This window comes from Harmonia axyridis, chromosome 1, assembly GCF_914767665.1.
Source record: "Harmonia axyridis chromosome 1, icHarAxyr1.1, whole genome shotgun sequence".
NCBI classification, from domain to species: domain Eukaryota; kingdom Metazoa; phylum Arthropoda; class Insecta; order Coleoptera; family Coccinellidae; genus Harmonia; species Harmonia axyridis.
This window is the reverse complement of record NC_059501.1, coordinates 9,800,380-9,818,210: the sequence shown is the minus strand read 5'-3', so window position 1 is coordinate 9,818,210 and position 17,831 is coordinate 9,800,380. Positions and strand designations below refer to the sequence as shown.

Here is a 17,831-nt window from a genome sequence, read left to right as displayed (position 1 = left end):
TTTATTAATATATTCAATTTATTTTATAAGTGACTTCCTCGAAAAAGATGTCATTCACGTTGTCAAATACAAGCACACATGCCTACTTTAGATATCGCTTGTGCAAAAAGATCTCATATATGTATTATATAAACCTGAAAATAATTCGAATTAAATTTGAATTTTGAAATACCTTTTAGATGTATGCGCAACAAATTTAATGATGAACTAGGAACTGACGGTTATCAAACTGAACTTTGTGATGTTATCATCGACATTGGTTGAAAAATCCTTAGTCAACAGGAAATTTGATAAAACCGTTAAGAATTTGCTTGTTCGTTTAGTTTGATCGAAGACTCAATTCAGTATATAATTCATTTATGATTTGAAATTATATTTTCAAGAATTAAACTTTCGGTACGGTTTCTTCTGTCTGAAGTTCGAGTGTTAAGTGGATGGAGACTTGTAGTAACAGTGTAGTGATAATAACAAAATGGAATATTCTATGTATAGATAACTGAAGGAATGAGGAATAAACAAAAATTAAATAAAGGTAATGAATTAATATATTTCTCAGAAGAAAATGGGTACTTGTTGTTATCAGTATAATAATTCTTAATTCTACACTCAGTGATGTCATCTTTAGGTAATTTTCCTTTTCCGACAAATTCCAACACCCAAAGGTAAAAAAGGAATTTTTTTCAAAAAATATCGAAATTAGAAAAGTTTCGATATTCGCATTCATCTATTCGAATAACTTTTCATATTTTATTTATTATTCGAATTTTAATTAATAAAAAGAATTGCATTTTCAAATGGTATCAGCGCTATCTGGTAACGATTTTGAATTTTGTCCAGAAAAGTATCAAAGCGATATCTTTCCGTAATTGGGTGAATTATTCATAAACTACAGGAATAATAAAACCGAATTGTTCGGACTAGACGTGTTATTTTGGGATACACGGTGCACAAACCAAACAAAAAAAAACAGGAGATTTTCGTAAATAATTCAAATTCAATGCTAGATTATTGCTTTCTAGTCTACATCAGGTAGAAGAACTTTATGGTTACTTTCGGCATGAAAAAATTTTTAGTCTTTCAAGTTCAAAATTTTTGAATTTCTCCATATTCGTCCATCTTGGGCAATTTGGTCAACTTTGATTCTGGAAAATAATGTACAGTGGAAGGCTTATTTATTAGAAGCGAAGGATGAGAAAACACAGTGCAACACCCTTTGACTGAGTTTTTTTAACGAACGAAAACGGACGTTAGTACACGTTGATGAATTACCTTGATGCTTTGTCGTATGACATCACCGTTCTGGACAAGTCTCGACAAGAATTAGTATCACTATCACTTAAGGTAAGCGCCTACTGATGCGCAAGCGCAAGAATCGCATTTATTTCCCAGATGCGTTCACTTACCAGCATCGAGCTACAGAAATTTGAATCAGTCATATTTGGGCATCCGTTACGAGTAGTTTAGTTTTGAGCAAAATGAGTAACATTGGAGAGGAATTCATAGCTGGCATATGCTTATCAGCAAAAGACGAAAAGGTATGGAAAAAACGAGAAGTATAGATACACATGTACAAATGTGTGGAATAAATTAATTTGCTCGCAAAAAAATATATTTTGTAAAGAATGCTGTCAATGCTGAAACATATCAATTTATATTTCTGATTCGCATTCATGCCGAGGAATATGACGTCATTGGTATGGTCTTGATGACGTCATCGGCTGTTTTTTTAAATGGAAAAGTATGTCATGTGACACCTCAATTTGAAGGTCCTTCAATTACCCACTCAATGGTACAAATCATTGTAAGATCTATTTATACAGGGTAAATAAAAACACGTTCATTTGTTGTAGTCTCATAGTTTCTTATTGCAGTAGATACTTTCGTTTATTATTATAATTGAAATTGAAATGAATAATTGAACGCAGGATTTTCAACGACAATAAAATAAAAAATTGTTCACTTGCACAACATCAACACAAATTTTTTGTTCATTTTTATTTGCAACATGCAGCGGTCCGAATAACAAACAATTTGAAAATTAGATTGACAGAACAAGAATGAATCTAAATTTCAATTATGATTGGCTATGGGGTAAAACGAGAAGCCAAAAAGAAGTTCGCAATTTATTTAACGCAAAGTGTCCAAACCGAGAACAACTCATTTCTCAATCAACTGTTAGTAAAATATTGAGAAGAAATTTGGAGAAACGAGTACTAAAATTGGTAGGAAGCCAATGTCTGAGAACAAGAAAGTGAATGTTATACTTTCGTTTGAAGAATATCCTCATGCTAGTTCGAGAAATGTCGCACTGGATAATGATTCACATCATTTCACAGTCCTCACAACTTTACATAAAGTGAAGCTGCAACCTTACAAGGTGAAGGGTGTTTTTTTTTAGAGCTATAGAACTTTAAATAGCAATAAAACAACGATGGATTATTCGATTGACATGAATTATCCGCAAGATAATCTTTGCCAAATAAAGACACTATTAGTATTATTACTATAGGGTGTTTTTTTAGAGCTAAAGAACTTGTGGCTTTCCATTTCAAATATGATTTCTGGCATATGACCGCCACGGCTGGCTCGGATGTAGTCCAATCTGGACGTCCAATTTTCGATGACTTTTTCCAACATTTGTGGCCGTATATTGGCAATAACACGGCAAATGTTGTCTTCCAAATGGTCAAGGGTTTGTGGCTTATCCGCATAGACCAATGACTTTACATAGCCCCACAGTAAGTAGTCTAGCGGTGTTAAATCACAAGATCTTGGAGGCCAATTCACAGGTCCAAAACGTGGAATAAGGCGGTCACCAAACGTGTCTTTCAATAAATCGATTGTGGCACGAGCTGTGTGACATGTTGCGCCGTCTTGTTGGAACCACAGCTCCTGGACATCATGGTTGTTCAATTCAGGAATGAAAAAGTCAGTAATCATGGCTCTATACCGATCACCATTGACTGTAACGTTCTGGCCATCATCGTTTTTGAATAAGTACGGATCAATGATTCCACCAGCCCATAAAGCGCACCAAACAGTCAGTTTTTCTGGATGTAACGGTGTTTCGACATACACTTGAGGATTAGCTTCACTCCAAATGCGGCAGTTTTGTTTGTTGACGTAGCCATTCAACCAAAAGTGCGCTTCATCGCTAAACAAAATAAAATGGACGAAGTCCGCACAGAACCATTATTTTCGAAATAAAATTTTACTATTTGCAAGCGTTGTTCAGGCGTGAGTCTTACATGATGAATTGCCATACCAAACTGAGAATAAATCACTTAACAGCTGTCAAATCGGTCGCCATCTTGAACAGTAATGCCAACTTAAAGTTATATACCTCGAAAAAAAACACCCTATACATCTGGTGCAAGAGCTGACGGAAGACCACTTTGACAGGAGGATAGCATTCTGCGAGACTTTGATGAATATGAACAACAGAAATGCAAATTTCTTAGGCAATGTACTTTTTTTCTGATGAAGCCACTTTTCTCTTGAACGGTCACGTAACACATTACTCTATATTTCAAACTTCTCTCGTTCAACCATCGAATCTTGTCCACCCTGTATACCTCCAACCTGAAAACATTCGCGGATCGCAATTTAGAGGGGTATCTACGTTTGTATGCGTCACGTGTTTAGAAACAATGTCTGCCTCCGAAATCCATAACCCATCCAATATCCAATTTGCGGAAAGATAAAAAAAAATACGGGACGTTTTGTCTGCAAGCGCCTTCGCCTTTAATAAACAACAGAATTTACCGTTTTATACCGGAACCTAGATTTGAGCATCCCCCTAATGGGGAGAATGTTTCTATTTATTTCTCGAAAAGGCGACTTGATTTATTACAGCGCATTTGTTTCTGTGGAAATCGTTCCAATCGCACCATCACAGCCCAGTTATTTTTCGGGAGTCGAACGTTTTATTTTTCTGCTTGGCGTTATTGTGTTTTGTCACAGGAGATTGGGTCTGCGGCCTGATGGATTCAAAAAAAATGTTTTCGTATTGTTGCTTGATTTACGGCGACTGTTTCGAGTTGTTTTCCGGGCTATTTGGTTGCCCAATTCCCGACGTATCATCGGGAATATTCAGTCTTTTTGCTATCCTAACTCTTCTAGTACTCTGTGAGCCTCTGTGAAGCATAGAGTTAGGAAAACCGGTTATGCTTCCTGTAGGCTTTGTTACTGTGTCCCATCGCACAGGTTCCTCATAATTAGAAATAAAACATTGTGTATCTACTGTAAAAGCGAAGCTTTCAGCATTTTCCCGTTTCTTATAGGGGAAGTGCAATCAAGTGCACTAATCTATTAGGAAACGGATGCGCGCAAGACCATTCCTAAGTAGTTTACGCACCTCATACATTTATGCCCTCTGCGTACATGCTGAAAAATTCTGTTCACCTATACTGTTTTGAATTAATGTTTAAGAGGGATCTATGTTGTTTCAGCGATCAGTTTGAAAATTAGTAAGTACGCTTTATTTTACGCTAGAGACCATCGATTTATATGAGGTTTTCACTATTATTCATTTTAAACAGTTGGTCATTGAGGAAAGTCCTTTATTATTAATTCTTCCGGAATGGATAATTATTGAATAATGAATATATGCATGATATAACTTTCCGAACAACATTTTTTTACGTTTCACATTTATTTCCTCATGAAAATATTATACAAAAAGTTTTGTCAAAGGCTGAAAAAACGGTTTTTCTGAAATAAACAATGAAGACGTCAAAACGTATTTTGAATTCCCTTATGTGGTAGAAAAGGACGGTAAATCAAAGGAACGTTTGAGATATATTATAATTTCAATTATATTGAATGCAGTCAATTTGCCAAAAGTAATTAGCAGCAATCAAAGGTCATTTAAAAGCTCGTATTGGGAAAATCTACTAGAATATTCTAGAAATTATATTTTAAAGTACAAGTAACTACATATTAGACAATTAAATCAAGTGTAATATTCTTCTTATTGGTTTCAGTATAACACGAAATATCAGGAGTACCTTATATCAGAAATTTGCAGAAGAATTCATTTAAGTTCTTTAATTACTGCTCAAATTTCTCATTTACTTTTTATGTTTTTTAAATTCTTTATGATTGTAACTTAGGCAGAATGTTAAATTATATTATATCATATTTTTCAGAGTTTATACAATTTTTATGTATTTATTATATTATCCGGTTTGATAAATATTGAAAAAGTCGAATAAAATAAAATATATTCATTATTTCGGTTACTGCACTTATTTACCTATACATAATCACGAGATATCCACATTTACATTGAAGTGAAGTAATAAAACACAGAGGCGACATTTCGTTCAAATTGAGCTAAAAAACGGTGAACCATATGGCTTAACCATAGAACTTGAGAATACAGTTAAGTGAACTGAACTGACACTCTGTCAAAATCAAAATTATTGGGCCTGACAGTATTCGATGATAAATAGAACAAATTCATTCAACTGATGAATACTACATAGACTTAATAAAATGAGCCTTACATTTTGAATGAATCCCAAAAATAAGGAAACCCCGAATGTAAACAAAAAGGCGCAATATTCGGCTCAGAGACCGACAGCCAATCAAAAAGTAGACCACGCGTGTCGCCACTGTGGTTTATCATGTCACTGTATCTACATCGTATTCGAATTGAAATATACATTTTTCAAAATGAAAATGTGACCCCTAGCTACAACCTCCTTCGAGGGACAGTTACAATAACTAAATTGAAGGTACCGGAAGTTGAGATGAATCGTTTTTGAGGTCCCTTCATTCTCCAGCCATAAAGGTTATTGTTTTCAGGTTTACTGAAAAAAAAATTGAAACATTAGATAACTGAAATTTTCTGCAATACTCCTGTCAGATGTAGTTGTTTTCATCCATCCTTCAAATATAGTAATCAGGCCTGAAAAGGATTCAGTTACTGTACCTTTTCACATATACATAGTCTCGAGATATCTACATCGTATTGGAATTGAAAAATACATTTCTTAACATTAAAATGTGATCCCTAGCTACAATTTCCTTCGAGCAACAGTTACAATAATTAATTTGATAAATGTGAAGTACAGGAAGTTGAGATAAATCGTTATTAAGGTCTCTTCATTCTCCAGCCAAAAAAGTAAATGTTTTCAGGTTTATTAAAAAAAAGAATTGAAACATCAGAATACCGGAATTCGTTGTAATACGCCTGTCAGATGCAATTGTTTCCATCCATCCTTCAAATATAATTATCAGGCCTGAAAAGTATTGGAAAAGTCGAATAAAATAAATCTATTTATTATTTCGGGTACTGTACCTATCTACTTATACATAATCCCGGAATATCTACATCATATTCGAATTGAAAACTGACATTTCTTCACATAAAAAGTGATCCCTACCTAAAACCTCCTTCGAGTTAAAGTTACAATAACTATTTTGATAGATGTGAAGTACAGGAAGTTGTGATAAAGTTGCAAAACGTGTTATTTTTCGTTATGTGAAAAAACAATTGAATAATTTACTTAGTTTTTTATAACATTTAGAATGTATTGTAGCTAAATTTTGTTATGATTTTTTACATTTTACATTTCTTGAATGATCGCAACAATGTTGTCACACCTCACCTCGAATATACAGATATCATGGTCATTTATATTTGAAGAATTCACCATTAATAAAGAAATACATTCTGAAGAAACCATTAATGAAGAAATGCAAATTTTTCGCGATATTCTGAAAAAACTAAGACAATAAACCCAAAATCGAAAGTCATGAATGGAGAGATTCTAAGATAATCAATATCCTCTTACTTACTTATCTACTACTTACTAGTACTGTAAAATACTTTTTTCGGCAACCGTCCGGGAAGTGCTCACTTTCCGAACGCTTTTTCTTTGAGAAAGTAGCATTTCCCGGCCTAGTCCGGAAAGTACGTACTTCCCGGACTAGGCCGGAAAAGAATCATAGAATCCATAGCAACCGAGATCACGGCTGACAGTTCATATGAAATTAGTTGTCAAAAATTTGCATGTTTTTTGATCGTAATCGCAATAAAATATGGAAAGCAGCAGCGATAGTGTTATTTTACATGGTTGCCGAAAAAATATTGTACGCAACACGCCCGAAAATGGTTTTTTTGGACTCACAGACTTCCAGGACTCGCTTACGCTCGTCCTGGAATTTTGTCTATTCGTCCAAAAAAACCCTATTTTCCGGACTTGTTACGTAAATTACTATTTTCAAAATTTACTAATAATATCCCCCCCCCCTACGAGCTTTTAAGTGATCCATAATTGCTCTCGGCAAATTGACTCATCAATTTCTTATCTCTTTCGTCCGAACAATATGAATACGACAATTAAGGGTTCTTCCTCAGTTCTTAACAGTGTTTCGCCAGAACAAGACATAGTGGAAGTGGTCATTCTGATATAAAGATTCATAAAGCTTGAAATAATATTCAGTGAAATGGAGAAAACTGTAAGTAAATGAAAATTTATCTAAGTATACATGTCCATCAATGAATTTCAAGGTTACTTCAATGTTGAACATGTTTTTTCTTTAAATTTACGACTTATTTATTGTTATTAATGTTTCATAATAATTAGTGCCTAACGCAATTGTGTATTGGTAATTTTTTTTTATAAAAAAAACGAAAGAAAACTGAGCAGTTGAATCAGATGTCAGTTTGGCATGTCATATATATTCTTAGGATTGAGAATCAGGGATAATCATACATGTACTGATTATCGTTTTTTCTTTTGAGTAATGTCTGAAAATTTTAGAAGCATTTTTTCACTTTTAGTACTCCCTAAATATCTTATTTACCTCTCAAATATCTTCCAAAAGTTTTTGAATATGTTAATAGGTATACATCAGGAAAAGTGAAAATGTATTATTTAAATTCTTATAAAATATCTTTTAAAACAACACACTCGCGAAACAAAAAATTGTAGAAATTTAAGCTCATTTTTATTTCATTATTATTAGAAATTGATCATGTTTTGCGATATTGCAACATTATTAACAGCTGCCTGAAAGATACTTCAGACAAAATGTAATTGTTTTCATTCATCCTTCAAATATATTATCCGGCTTAATAAGGATTGGAAGAGTCGGAAAAAACAAAATATATTCATTATTTCGGTTACTGCACCTATTTACCTATACATAGTCCCGAGATATCTACATCTACAGTGACTTAATAAAACACAGTGCCGACAATTCTTTCAAATCGAGCCAAAAAAATGGTGAACCATATGGCTTAACCATAGAACTTCAAAATACAATTGAGTGAACTGAAATGACAGAATTAAAATTATTGGGCCTGACAGTTTTTTATTATATGTATATAGAACAAATTGATTCAACTGAAAACTACTACATAGACTGAATAAAATGGGCTTTACAATTTGAATGAATTACAAAAATCAGGTAAACCCAGAATGTGAACAAAAGGACGCTAGATTCAGGTTCAGAAACCGGAAGCCAATCAAAAACAAGACCACGCATGTCGCTACTGTAGTTTATTGAGTCGTATTCGAATTGATAAATACATTTTTCAACATGAAAATGTGATCCCTAGCTACAACCTCCTTCGAGGGTGAGTTACAATAACTAATTTGAAAAATGTGAGGTACGGGAAGTTGAGATGAATCGTTTTTGAGGTCCTTTCATGCTCCAGCCATAAAGGTTATTGTTTTCAGGATCATTGATAAAATGGATTGAAACATCAGATTACCGGAATTCGCTGCGATACGCCTGTCAGATGTAGGTATTTGTTTTCATCTATCCTTCAAATATAATTATCAGGCCTGAAAAGTATTGGAAAATCGAATAAAATAAAATACATTCGTTATTTCGGTTGCTGTACCTTTTTACATATTTTCGTGGTATTCTGAAAAAACTGAGACAATAGACCCAAAATCGAAAGTCATGAATGATTAGATTCAAAGATAATCAATAACCTTTTACGCTTGATTTACTTACTTATATACTAAGTACTTGTACTTTAAAATAAATAAAATTTTCTAATAATATTACCCCCTACGAGCTTTTAAGTGATCTATAATTGCTGCTAATTGCTTTCGGCAAATTGACTCAACAATTTCTTATCGCTTTCGTCCAAACAATATAAACACGAAAATTAAGGGTTCTTCCTCAGTTCTTAACAGTGTTTCGCCAGAACAAGACATACAAGAAGTAGGTAGTCATTCTGAGATTGAAATAATATTCAGTGGAAATGGAGCAAACTGTAAGTCAATGAATATTTATCGAAGTATACATGTCCATCAATGAATTTCAAGGTTACTTCAATGTTGAACATGTTTTTTTTCTTTTAATTGTCGACTTATTTAGTGTAGTTACTGCCTAACGCAATTGAGTATTGGTAATTTTTTTTATTTTCGAAACAAAACTGAGCATAGTTGAATCAGATGTCAGTTTGGCAAGTAATATTTAAATAGATTGAAAAATATTCCTATTTGAAACATCTAGCAATTATGATTTCTGAAAGGTTAATACTTGTATGTTTATCCATCGTCAGTACTTCTTACTCATTTAATTACTCATGAATGAAATATTATTTCCAAAAGTAAGAAGTGGGATAACAAAGTTTTTATATTTTTGAAATGTTTTTTATCACTCTAAAATATTTTCTTTTTATTCTAGGTGATTTTCGATTTCGATATAGTGGAGAATAATCCTCTGCAAGAGGCAGTTTTAAGAGGAGATGAAAATAAAGTGATTGCCTTGTTAGAAAAAGGCTACGACCCAAACGAAAAAAATTATAAAAAGAACACAAGCATCCATCTTGCAATACAGGCTGAAAATTTCCACCTTTTAAGACATCTAGTCGACTATGGAGGAGACATCAACGCCAAAGGTAGTTTTGGACGTGCTCCAATTCATATGTTACTGGATACGAAGCAGCCACTGAAGGGTCTAGAAGAAATACAGCAATTCAATCCTGATATGACCCTCAAGAACAAGACTAAGGATACAGCCTTGCAGTACTCCATCAAGTGGCAGCCACAAAGAGAAGTGGTTGTCAAACTACTCGAAATGGGCAGCGACCCGAAGACAACTGACCGTTTGGGGAACACATGCCTTCATTCATTAGCAATTAACGACGATTTCGTTGGTGATGAAATGAAGAAGTTGATCAAGATTTTAATTAATAGTGGTGCTGATATAAATATTAAAAATTCAGAAGGAAAAACACCACTGGAAGTTGCTACTCATATTAAAAATGATTCAGTTGTTGAAGCATTGTTATTTCCTTCTCACTTGTAAGACTGATAATTGGTATTCTTATCTTCAGACGCATCTCAATCTCACATTTATACATTTATTTATTGTTTTATATAAGCAAATACAATTATTATATAATTTATCCATTTATGTATTAATTTGATAATTAATTTATTGAAAATATGTTGTACAGTGTATCTCTGTAGTAATTTGAAATTGTTAAAATAAATTTTTTTTTGACCATAGTATAATTCATTCCGAAACCTTAATTCCTTGTTCAAAATAAATCTTAAAAATTCTATAACTAAGACAGCAGGTCAGAAATCATAACGAATCATATACAGGGTGGCCATTTGAAAACGAAACAGACGAGATTACAGACGAAATAAAGTTTTTCGATAGAGATGCTCGGACAGGTCGATTTCTGTTTCGAGGGGAACAACTTAAGATGTAGGTTACGGACGCATAGCGCTTCAACCCTTGCTGCTACAACCCCCACCCCCAATTTTTGAATAGGGAAGATGGGGTGAGTGATACCTCAATTTAAAGGTATTTTTATACTGATTTCAGCACAGTAATTGTTTTTTCATTTTATGCATTAGTTCTCGAAATATTCATGCGTTAGTTAGTTAGGAAGGAAGCCACAGTCATGGTTGTTTTGAAGCTCAAAATGTCGATTTTTCACAAAACACTACAAGTGCCATGAAAACACCACTTCATTTTCAAATACTTAGTTAAGAATATTTCGAGAACTAATGCATAAAATGAAAAAACAATTACTGTGCTGAAATCAGTATAAAAATACCTTTCAAATGAGGTATCACTCACCCCATCTTCCCTGTTCAAAATTTGGGGGTGAGGGTTGTAGTAGCAAGGGTTGAAGCGCTATGCGTCCGTAACCTACATCTTAAGTTGTCCCCCTCGAAACAGAAATCGACCTGTCCGAGCATTTCTATCGAAAAACTTTATTTCGTCTGTAATCTCGTCTGTTTCGTTTTCAAATGGCCACCCTGTATAGTAGACAAATACAAAAAAAGGGGGTCTGCTGGAAAAAATTCCGAATTTAATGAAACTCCTACAGGTTGTTCGGGTGTCTTGTGGGATGACTCTGTCAAGTTCGAGGTCAAGTTATCCAATACGAGGACCCTGTGCTAACTTGATGAGGGCCGAAGAACCTCAACAGTTCCGGACTTTTTTCAGGTTTTTGCTCATAACCTCTAAATTAAGTAGTTTTCGACCAAAAAGTTCATTTTTAATGTTATAGAGTATTATTTTCTCTACAATTTTGTATCTGCAAACTTTTTCGAAAACCTAATATCAATTGAGATGATCAAAATTATAGTCCAGTAGACAAAGCAAAGTAAGTGGGGTCTGATAAAAAAAATTCTGAATTTAATGAAACTTCTACAGATCATTCGGGTGTATTATGGAATGACTCTGTCGTGTTATCAAACACGTGGATCATGAGGTTTATTATTTATGTTGTATTTTCTTTCATTAATTTTAATTTTTGTTTTTTCTATATTTGTATTCTGTTAGGCGTTGAGTGGAGTAGCCTAGTAGTATAGTAGGCTAGATTTCGCCCCTAGAATTTGCCAAATAAAGACACTAGTAGTATTATTACTATATGCATTTTCCCAATAATAAAATCCGTTGCAATTCCTCCATTTCCAGTACCTACAACAGTGCATGCGGCAACTTCTAGAATCGGATCTGGGGAATAATAAGCTCATTATCCAGCTGACAGGCCTGCGCTCGTCCGAAAGGTCCAGGAGAATGGAAACTGATTCATTTAAATCCGGATCTTTACAACTGAATTTCGCCTAATCCGAATTTCCGGGAATCAATCCTTTTTCAATCTGCTGCATCTAATTGAATGAAAAAATAGGATAGTTGGCTAATATACGATTCCATTCCCTCGTTCTACTGATAAAAAGTGGGGGCAGCGGTCTTTTCATGATCGGAGAAGATCCCAACGAGGCACCGTCACGGATCAGTGGCTATACGAGCTTGTCGGACGAAATTGCCTGGTAATTCTGATTGGAAAGATGTAATTGGCGGATTTGAATTTTCCAACGTTTGGGGGGTCCCGACGTTCACTTGACGAAAATTCACTTTGGTGATCTTTTTTTATAGATATCTTTACAGGGTTAGAAGTGAAGGGTGTTTTTTTTAGAGCTATAGAACTTTAAATTGCAATAAAACAACGATGGATCATTCGATTGACATGAATTTTATTTATCCGCAAGATAATCTTGTGGTATTACATTTTAAATATAATTTCTGGCATATGACCGCCACGGCTGGCTCGGATGTAGTCCAATCTGGACGTCCAATTTTCGATGACTTTTCCAACATTTGTGGCCGTATATCGGCAATAACACGACGAATGTTGTCTTCCAAATGGTCAAGGGTTTGTGGCTCATCCGCATAGACCAATGACTTTACATAGCCCCACAGAAAGTAGTCTAGCGGTGTTAAATTACAAGATCTTGGAGGCCAATTAACAGGTCCAAAACATGAAATTAGGCGGTCACCAAACGTGTCTTTCAATAAATCGATTGTGGCACGAGCTGTGTGACATGTTGCGCCGTCTTGTTGAAACCACAGCTCCTGGACATCATGTTTGTTCAATTCAGGAATGAAAAAGTTGGTAATCATGGCTCTATACCGATCACCATTGACTCTAACGTTCTGGCCATCATCGTTTTTGAAGAAGTATGGACCAATGATTCCACCAGCCCATAAAGTGCACCAAACAGTCAGTTTTTCTGAATGTAACGGTGTTTCGACATACACTTGAGGATTAGCTTCACTCCAAATGCGGCAGTTTTGTTTGTTGACGTAGCCATTCAACCAGAAGTGCGCTTCATCGCTAGACAAAATTCGCTTATGAAAATCGGGAACAACCACACATTATTCTCGAAATAAAATTGCACTACTTGCAAGCGTTGTTCAGGCGTGAGTCTATTCATGAGGAATTGCCAAACCAAACTGAGAATAAATCACTTAACAGCTCTTAAATCGGTTGCTATCTTGAACAGAAATGCCAACTTTAAGTTATATACCTCAAAAAACTCCCTTCATTTAGAAGGCACTACCAGTATATCGAAAACATGTTAGTTGCGAGCAGAAACATGTTCAAAGTGCTGAAAAAACTATTATACTAGGGCAACTAGTTTACTAAAATCGTAAAAAAATACGCAGCTACAACTGTATAGCCAAAATATTTCATGTTAGGAGTTCATTTACAATTAAAAATAATAATGGAAACTGACAAATAATATGGCACGTTCGAACTTGGCGAATCTTGTGAAACTAATGAGTTGCCAAAATGTCTACAGTTGATGTGGAGATTATGTAAAGCGAGATAAATGTGATAATTTTGTTTCTAGTAGTCCAAACCATAATAAGGTATGTTCAGCATCAAAGCATTTCAAACTTACCTAGATATTTATGCAGGGTTTGCTTTTCAGATTTCCCTTGAAATCTCAAACGGCTTTTAGCCCAGGAAATATGGTCAAAGGAAATTTCAACGGTGACTATCTCGAGGTAATTCTTTGCGATTGAACTCATGATAGAAATATGAAGATATATTCAAAATATGGATATACTGCAAATTCTATTTCTTCTCTTATACTGATATCATTCATCTTACTCTGACATTTCCTTGATATTCCTTCCGAGATACTTATACCACCTATAACACTTCTCCTCGCGAGATTACAGACTGGCGAATGAGCAGGTACTCAGATTTGTATTCTAGCTTTTCATTAAAAATTCTTTAATCGATACACAGAAGAGCAGCTGTTTTGGTGTCGAGATATTTTGAGCTGATTCTATATCAATTTGATGTCCTGAATTCAAATAACGTATTCATTTTTACCTAGGAGCTCACATTTTCAAGATAAACAATTTTAGAGAGATATAAGTTAAAATTACAATACTTCAACTCGAATTCGTAAGTGTAGTAAACGAAAGTAGAGACGAAAATTTTATTTTAGTTATACAAAATACAATATTTTGTCGTACTTACAAACAAACGAAAACATTGAAGAAATCAAATAGTTACTCAACACTTCGAAAGATTTTTTTCCGTGACATTCTTAAATGTTTTTAAACAGTCCCTTTTTAAACTTCAGCAGTAATCGGCATGTGCCATCTTCCTTGGTAGCGGTCCTCCATATCTTGATGAAATCTTTACCCTGTTTCTCGCTCATGTCTTCTAAATTTTCTGGAAAACGGTGGAAAAGTGGCTGTGTGAATAGTGTATTTTAATATTCATATTGCACCCTAAGGATTTGAAAGTATTAAGCATCTTGTTAACCATTTCAACATAGTTTTAAGCTTTATGTTCACCTAGAAAATTTTCTACAACTGCAATAAATGATTTACAAGCTTCTCGTTCAACGTGATTCATAGAATTCATGGAGGTAGGATCCTTAATTGATTGTCTTATTTGTGGGCCGTCAAATATTCCTGCTTTGAGTTTTGCTGTGTTCAACTGATGCATCATTACCCATATATTTGCAAAACATGACCCATTCTTATCAAGAGCCTTTACAAATAGAGATATTTATTAGGCAAAAACAGGCCATTAGAGCATTGTGTGGTGCAGGACTCCTGGATAGCTGCAGATTTTTTTTCCTTAGGGAGTCTATACTAACGTTACCATCTCTCCTTATCTTGGCCTGTGTACTCTCTGTTCATGATAACCTAGATACTTTTCAGAAGAACAACTTTCATCATGACTACTATACCAGACACGCTAACAACCTTGCCCTTCAACATCATAGGATAGGATCTTCCCAGCTGACCATCAATCATAAAGCCCTGAAGGTTTACAATAAGTTACCACAAGGTTTCAGGCAACTAACAAGAAGAACCCTGAAAAGCCATAGAAGTAGCTACTGGAAAAGGCCTATTATTCCATGAATAAATATTTTCTAGATCTGTGATTTTTCTATTTTTTGTTTACTATTTATGTTATTGATGTTTCTGACAGTGTTTTTGTTGTATTATTTCTACCTCAGATGTTCGACTCCTAATGTAGGTACTTTTGATGGGTTAAAATAATCTTCCATGTATTTATTAGGAGGATGAATAAATAAATAAATAAATTGCTTCATTAAGCCAAACTTTATATGTAACGGAGGACGTATATTTTTTTCTCTTCCAACCAAAGGGTCGTTAATGACATTTGAGGCCAATCATTTCTAACCCAGTGGTGCGTTTTGTCCCTACTATCCCAGAGGCACAAGAAACACGGATATTTCGTGTATCCACTTTGCTGCCCAAAAAGAAAGTTTACCATTTTTAAGTCTACACAACTCATACATTGATGTTCGTGATACTTTATCTTCTGCAAGACCCAATCTTTGGTATTATATCCTTCTTACAGTTTCGTTGAGTGATCTAGTGGTATTGAACCATATTTATTCCCATTATACCTACATTAATGAATATATAGAACTATTCTAAATGAATATACTGAATAAAATAAGTTGATGTATCTAAGAAAGAAGAGCTGATAGAGAAAAACGTATTGCTGTTACAGATTAAGCCAACCAAATATAGTTAAAATCAGCTCTAACATCCCAGGCACCAAAAAAAAAATCATTTTCTATTTCCCTGTGAATCAATAAATTTCGTAAACGTCCATGTTGTTTAAAACCGAAGATCCTTTTCAATCGGAGAATATCAAAGGCGCCCACAAGGTTGAACAGTCGATCAACCCTTTATCCTTTCAACTAACCTCTGATTTTGTTCCAGTGACGTACTATCTGGCATCGATGCATATTGGAACAGTGTTCCCTTTCCAGATCAGCATCTCCACTAATGGACAGGACGCCACAGACAAATCAAGCAGATTAAAGGGCGGCATCATTGGATCGATGTAGGGGGGGCTAGAGCATGCGGTGAATAGAATCAATTCTTCACGATTCCGATTTATAGGTCTTCCCAGATCCCAAGGTTAATTACTGGGAAAGAATTGCCAGTATCCACTTTCCGGGCTTTGATTTTGGTTTATTATTTTCGATAATAAACCGTCGGAAAAGTTGTAGGGGTGATCCGGTTTGAAGGAAGGAACATCCAGAAGACTACAGAGAATGTAAAAGTGGAATAAATTTTTTCAATGAATCAAATTTATTGATTTTTCCAGGGGCTGAAGATATTCGAATGAAATTTTATAGACCTCAATTCCTGGCTTGGAAGCAAGTTTTGAGGATACATTACTTTTTTGTCGAACCAGTGTTGTCCTTACTAACACATGACAGCAAATTGTTACGCCACTGAATTTCAATTGAATTATCATCAATTTTGAATTACTCATTCTAATCTGTGTAAAAAAGGAGTCGTAAATAATCAAATAAATGAGTAAATTAACGAGCTTTCCTTCATTTTTCTCAACTAAGTCTCTTTTTTGAGTAAAAAGGGAAAATCCAAAAATATTTAATAATACTGTATTTCAAGTGTATGTGATACCATGTCATCGCAAGCTTGCTTGATTTTCAAAATCAAGTATATAATGATTAATCTCTAATGTCTTCCCTATTCACAATTCACTTCATTCAAATTCATTGATTTTTTCCAAAGGCTGGGATGCTAGTTTTGTGGTATGCATTATATTTTTGTCGAACCAGTGGCGTCCTTACTAATACGTGACTGCAAATTTGAAAGAAGAAATTGTTACTCCACTGCATTCCAATATGATAAAACTCAATTTTGAAGTACTTGTTCGAAAAAAGCTTAGCTTTCCCTCATTTTTTTTTGAGTGAACAGTAAAAATACATAATGATTTAATGAAACTGTGAGTAAAATGGAATATTTAAATACAAAAATATAGAATGGACTTGGAGGAATCATTTTGAATGTAAAACACTAAAATTGACTAAACTCAATATAATTTCGGCATCTCGCCGATAATGACTGTATTAACCAACAGATACTACGTTCGGATTCTGTCATATGTCATCGCAAGCTTTAGTTTTATTTGATTTCAGTTTGATTGTTATTTAACCATAAAAAAAATACCTATTACATGGTTAGTCAAAATGAACATATGTATAAGAAGAAATTCGCAGAGCCTCTTAGAATATTGAAAAGTCAACAATCACAATAACACATTAAAATTCCATATACTCATCAACAGAATAAAAGGTTTTTTCTATGAGAATCTCTTTCATCACTTTCACAAATTGATTTTTTGATAATATCTTCAGATAGTTCGGAATCTTGTTGAATAACTCAATGCACAAATGGTTTATGACTACCTGAGTTCTTTTGAATTCTAAATTGCTAAATTCTCGAAATCAAATAATGTCTAATGCCTTCCTCTTTATATCTCCTCAGTCGTAGAAGTGCAGATGATTTGAATCCGCTGACCTAGGAAGCCAAACCAATGGTCCAATTCTTTTTACCATGTCGTTATTGATTTGATTGCTTCCTAATCGCTCAAGTACCTTGAGCTTGACTTGAAATCAACTCAAGTCAAGTAGTAGTTTTTCAATGTCAAGTCAAGTATTTATTTATTAAGTACTTGACTTGACATTGAAAAACTATTACTTGACTTGAGTTGATTTCAAGTC

The 17,831-nt window shown here is 34.3% G+C and overlaps 1 protein-coding gene across 2 annotated transcripts; it reads left to right on the top strand.

Moving 5' to 3' along the window:
• The first annotated feature begins 256 nt into the window (after positions 1-256).
• LOC123688983 (ankyrin repeat domain-containing protein 1-like) lies at positions 257-10,383 on the top strand. Of its 2 annotated transcripts, none has more exons than XR_006750141.1 (2): positions 257-532; positions 9,661-9,747. XR_006750141.1 is itself a non-coding variant. In XM_045627762.1 (2 exons), the coding sequence occupies exons 1-2, from the start codon at positions 1,476-1,478 to the stop codon at positions 10,282-10,284; spliced, it is 684 nt and encodes a 227-aa protein (XP_045483718.1). In that variant the 5' UTR covers positions 1,247-1,475; the 3' UTR covers positions 10,285-10,383. The 2 variants fall into 2 exon arrangements, 1 of the variants encoding a protein (XP_045483718.1); XM_045627762.1 differs by lacking the exon at positions 257-532 and adding an exon at positions 1,247-1,535 and having other exon boundaries at positions 9,661-10,383.
• The last annotated feature ends 7,448 nt before the right edge of the window (positions 10,384-17,831 follow it).